Genomic DNA, 5,355 nt, shown 5'->3' with positions numbered 1-5,355 from the left:
TTCCCCCCATCCCTCGTGAGTGCTCATGACCACTGTGGTGGGAGGTGAAGGCACTTAAAATGATGAGTGGATTTGGAGGCTTTCAGAGCTGAAAACACTGCCCAACTCATTCTCTTTCCTCCTGGCTGGAATAAAAGAGAGAAAGAGCTGCAGCTGTGTGCTCTCTTGGTCACTGGACTTGCATGTGCAGCAGGTGGAAGGCTTTATTGAGGGAAAGCAAACCCAAAGCAAGCAGTTTTCCATTTCATGGGGCTGTCATGAAAACTGTGGCCATTTGGTATTTTGTGTCGTAAGTAGGACTTACCATGGTGAAGCTGCTGATTCTTGTGCCCCCCAGCCATCGCTTCAGGGGTCAACGAGTCCCTGGGGTCAGGGCAGAAGAAGAGGATCACTTATTAAAAGAGAGATGCTGAATTGCAGTTGTTGTGCAGGACTGATAAAAGTTGAGCCAAGTCTGAATCCAAGCATGGTGTGCACTGACACTGTGATTCCAGGTACACCTTTCTGAAACAGGTTTCCTCATTTCCTCCTGAGGACACACGTACTACAACAAGAATTTCACTAAGCAAGAGCCAATATTTTACACTTATGAAGACATCTGACAACAAAAGTAGATATGTCAAAGGATTTGTAGCAAACTCACCTACAAGCCTACTCCTAGGCACCCAAATATCTTTAAACACTGGCTGCCAGCATCAAGGCATTTACAAACTCTCAGCTGTAGGAGTGCAGAAAGACACATTAGAAAAAGTTATTTTGAAAATGGGAGAAAGTTGTTTTATACTGACTTGGTTGTTGTTAACATTTTCTAATTTTAACCTTCAGGCCCCCAGCTGGGCATATTTGCAAAAGGTCAAATGATAAAAAATACCTCATGTTCGACACACAGCCCTCTGCTCTGCCTAGTGAATATTTTAGTGACCCATTTACAGCAAGTGTCTTTTGTTGAACAAGGTAGGAAAATGCAGAAGGAAACAGAATCTCCATCATCCTTGTGATAATTATATGTCTGTCTCTGTGTTACCCACCATTTCAGCCTGATAAACAAGAGCCTGTGCAAGGGTTTTGAAAGGAAGGCAACTATCTGAGTATTTTCTTGCATATGCCTCAGCTAGCCTGTATAGCAGGTAAGTCTTAGCCTTTGCACAGTGGTATTCAGGACTCCAGTCTTACCTTGAACTTCATTCTGGCTTTTTAATCTTTCTTCTGGGGCTTAATCAACATAACGATTCCCTTTCACTTCATTTCTATTTTTAGTTATTTTTTTGAGTCAGATACTCAGCAACTACTTACCATTCTATCTTTCTTCTTAGTGGTGCTTCTGTGTGCACCTTCTTGCAGCAAGTTTGATGAAGGAAACTTTCAGGGTTGCCTAGCTCATGTTTGTTTATTCCAGGTAATTTACAGAATAAAAGGTCAGCCCAAGCAAATACAACCAAATAAATTGAAAGGTGATGCTTCTGTCATTAGGTGGGCTTTCATCTAACCACCTAAGAAATTGATGTGGCCCTTCTGTGCAAATGTGCACATCCACTTTGGCCACTGTTATTTGTTGATCTCATTTTCTCAAGAAAACTTTTGAATGAACATGTAGAAGGGTGTGCCTTCATTTTCACTGTTTTCAGCTGTGGGTATGAGATATTTCCTTTTACAGTACTTCTGTAAAAATGCATGCACATTAGATCACTTCCTTAAACAAAGGCCTTCCTTTCCATTAACATTTTTCAAAGTAGTTGCTAGTGAGTTCAGGACAGTGTTTTATTTTGTAATAGTCTAGCCTTGCTCACACAGAGTTGACAGGATGGATTAACTGAAAAGCCATTTTTTCAGTAGTGATAACAATTTCTTTTGTCAGCTAGCTCTCCATCCTTTCTCTGAGACCAGCTTTTGGTCTCGCTTCTGTTCAGTGTCACTGACTCTGGATCTTTGCCCCATAGCTCTTCCACTTGCTGCTATGTCCACACTGCTGGAGGACACAATGGACACCTTGATCAGGATTTTCCATTACTACTCTGGCAAAGAAGGAGACAGATATAAGCTCAGTAAAGGAGAACTCAAGGAGCTTCTCACCAGCGAGCTCACTGACTTCCTTTCAGTAAGACACAGTTCCCAAATCGCTTGTGTTACTGTTTCATGGGTAGGATAAGCAGCTATCAAATTGTCTGGGAATAACAACTCCTTATGCAAGGCATACCCTGCCACAGCCTCTCAGATGACTGTTGTCTTCATGAAGCCAAACAGAAAGAGATGAGATCAAATGTTCTTTGTAAAAACTGTGTTTTCAGAGGGTGGTCCAGCCCTGGTGCCCTGCCATGTTCCACCAGCGGCAGGGCCAGGTATTTGCACTCTGCTTACTCCTCTTCGCTTTTGAACAGGAGGGAAAGGACAGCCTAGAAGCAGTAGCAAAATCGATGCTAGATCAGGCTTTAATAAGTTGTCTGGTTTTTTGTTCATTTTTAATAATAGGGCATATATAAGTCCTTCAAAGAATTAAATCCAGCAATGAGTTCTCATGAGACAAGAAGTAGCTTGCACACAATGGTCACAGACACAGTACAGCTGCTGTGTGCCCTGCAGAGGGATGCTAAGAAAATCCTTTCAGCAATAAGCTGCTGATCTGAATATCTCTTTGCATGTTTGTTATGTTCTGCATTACACAGCATGGATGCTTCTTATGGATTAATGATCAGATAATTAATTGGTTTTCTGTATCCTCTTAATTGTAAGAATTGTTGTCAACCTGTCAGTATTAGCTGGACTTTTTGTACATTGCATCCATTTCCTTGCATTGGATTTTCTTTTAATCTTGGCTATTGATTTATTTTTATGAGATTCACTGTTCTTACTTCCATTCAGTAGGATGTGTTGTCTGCTAAGTAGAGATTTTCTGAATGTGATGAATGGTGGTATAATACAACCGCTTATGAATAGCCTGTTGAAAATCTAAGTACAAACCTAATTGTTTGTTAGGTAATGATACAGAGAAATGCACATTGTAGATCCATCTTGTAAAAAGAAACCAGTGCTCAGCATCTCCTAAAATCTGTTTGATTAATTTCCATGCCTATTTAGTACCTATTTTCCTTCTAAGAGCAGCTGTCTTCAGTTGCTGTTGCTGTGCACTTTTGGAACTCCAGATCAGTGTTTTTAATGCTGTGACTAGTGGAATATTAGTATTCAGGTGCATATTTTGTGCAGTCTTTAATAGCACCAGGGCTTGTGACAAACCAGTGGCTTGCACTATTAGTTGTGTCAGAATTATACGTTCAAGATCTGCACAGCTAAGTCACTTTTCTTTCTCTTTAGGGCCAAAAGGATCATCTTCTGGTTGATAAGATTATGAAAGATCTGGACTCCAATAAAGACAATGAAGTGGATTTTAATGAATTTTTCATTCTAGTTGCAGCTTTGACTGTGGCATGTAATGATTTCTTTGAGGAACAGCTGAAGAAAGAGGAATTTTAAAATTTGCTTAATATAATCAATATTCTGGCCGCAAATGTGAGCAAAGCATGCCTTGTTAGGTAGCCTTCATCAGCATTTAGTGAATGCAAACTATCATGACACTTATGGACTAGATCAGCAGCTGGTGTAGGCTGGACCAAAACCAGTTTACATTATTTGAGATCTGGCTTTTCATATTTTCCATCTTTGTGGTGAACACGTCTGTAACACACATTCCTCAGTTGCCCAGGTCAAAGGCTTGGTGTGACAGGTCATTTGGCAGGAGTTGAGACTTCTGTTTCTTAAAATGTCAGTGGGAAGTAAAATGTTACTTTTATACTTTCTAAATTGGAAAATTTGGAATGAGGTATAAAATTTGCAATTTAGTTTTGAGTCATTCTGTGACAAACATTTTTTGCAGCTCAAAAAGAGCAGCTTGCTTTTTTGCTCAGCTCTGCTTATTCTAAAGACCTTTTCAGATGCTGCTTTGTACCTCCCTACACTCTCGTATTTCAGATATGGTCGCAGCTGCCTCCTGCCACCTGAGCAGACAGCACTGCTTGCCATTGTTACAGGTTCATTTTCCCCACCGCCTTAGCTTTTATTTTGTTGTGTTGGCATTACTGCATCCCAGTAGTCCACCTCTTCGTTCAGCATAAATGAATTTATTTATATGATAAATTATTCAAATACATACAGGATTTAGTCAGCAAACTTCTCTCAGGGCTGATGGAAGGACTGGGTCTTCAGGGGAAATGTAAATGCCTTCTGTTTTCGCTATTCTGGCACCCTTAAAAGGAAGGCTTTTAGTGGACCACTGGTGGGGGATTTAATGACAGAATCCCAGGGTACAGCTTTGTAATGTGACTCATCTTATAGAACAATTATTTCATCTCACGCTGATACAACCCACAGCATGGAAGAGGTGCAAAATGGGCAGTGGGACCTCATGGCCAGGTGTGGAGAGAGTAGGTCAATCCTTTTCAGTGTTAACCTGCCCTTGGGTTGAACTAAGAGTACTTCTACACTCCTGTTTGATTTAAGCATACTTCCAAACTCCTGCAGATCCTCAGTGACAGTGTGTTGTGGCTTTTTTCTTGCATAGACGGCTGTTTGTTTCTTGTTATTTTGTTGGTAACTTCAAACTGTAATAAAACACATCTGAATTAAATGAAGATTTGCTGATTGTGTAAGAGGTTATAAAAAATCCTTCAATAAAGACATGCTGCTGGGTAACATTTGAAGAATGGATTTCAGTTGTCTCTCATCCCTACACTCCTGGATATCATCCAGTAAAGACTATCTTTGTATATCATATGTTGTTAAGATGATGAAATTTATTGTAAGAAGGGGATTCTATAGGGTCTGATAAATATAACAAGGGGTAGATAACATCCCAAGAAAGGGCCCACTACCAGATTATGACATCCCATTAAAAAAAAGAGATTTTGGGGTGGTGGCAGAAGCAGAATGTGCTGCCTCTAACTATTTAGCAACTGAAGTTATATAGGTTTCACAGAAGATCTTATGGGGGAACACTACATAAAGTATTCATAGAATCATAGAATAGAATCATAGCATGTGTTGGCTTGGAAGAGGCCTTTAGAGGCCATCTAGTCCAACAGTGAGCAGTGAGCAGGGAAAATGTCACTAGATCACATCACTCAGAGCCCCATCAGGCTCCAGGTCTCCAGGGATGGTACCTCCAACACCTCACTGTGCAGCCTGTTCCAGTGTTTCACCACCCTCATGGTGAAGAGCTTCTTCCTGTTGTCTAATCTGAATCTACCTTGCTTGAGATTAAAACCATTGCTCTTGTCCTATTGCTATGCACCCTTGTAAACAGACCCTCCCCAGCTTTCTTGTAGGTCCCCTTCAAGTACTGGAAGTCTGCTATAACGTCTCCCTGCA

General features: G+C 40.7%; 1 protein-coding gene across 1 annotated transcript; it reads left to right on the top strand.

Annotated features, from left to right (window-relative positions):
• The first annotated feature begins 1,954 nt into the window (after nucleotides 1-1,954).
• S100Z (S100 calcium binding protein Z) lies at nucleotides 1,955-3,465 on the top strand. Its single transcript, XM_010192805.1, has 2 exons — nucleotides 1,955-2,095; nucleotides 3,307-3,465. The coding sequence occupies exons 1-2, from the start codon at nucleotides 1,955-1,957 to the stop codon at nucleotides 3,463-3,465; spliced, it is 300 nt and encodes a 99-aa protein (XP_010191107.1).
• Nucleotides 3,466-5,355: the final 1,890 nt, after the last annotated feature.

The sequence above is a fragment of the Mesitornis unicolor genome, unplaced genomic scaffold (genome assembly GCF_000695765.1).
Source record: "Mesitornis unicolor isolate BGI_N332 unplaced genomic scaffold, ASM69576v1 scaffold8839, whole genome shotgun sequence".
In the NCBI taxonomy this organism is placed as follows: domain Eukaryota; kingdom Metazoa; phylum Chordata; class Aves; order Mesitornithiformes; family Mesitornithidae; genus Mesitornis; species Mesitornis unicolor.
The sequence above is the reverse complement of the archived record's forward strand: the minus strand, read 5'-3'. Positions and strand labels throughout refer to the sequence as shown.

What these genes read in the sequence shown, in the direction of transcription:
- S100Z (XM_010192805.1), top strand. Translation starts at nt 1,955, where the DNA reads ATGTCCACACTGCTGGAGGACACAATGGACACCTTGATCAGGATTTTC. An exon ending in AGCTCACTGACTTCCTTTCA is followed by an intron (nt 2,096 to 3,306) that starts GTAAGACACAGT and finishes CTTTCTCTTTAG; the next exon opens with GGCCAAAAGGATCATCTTCT.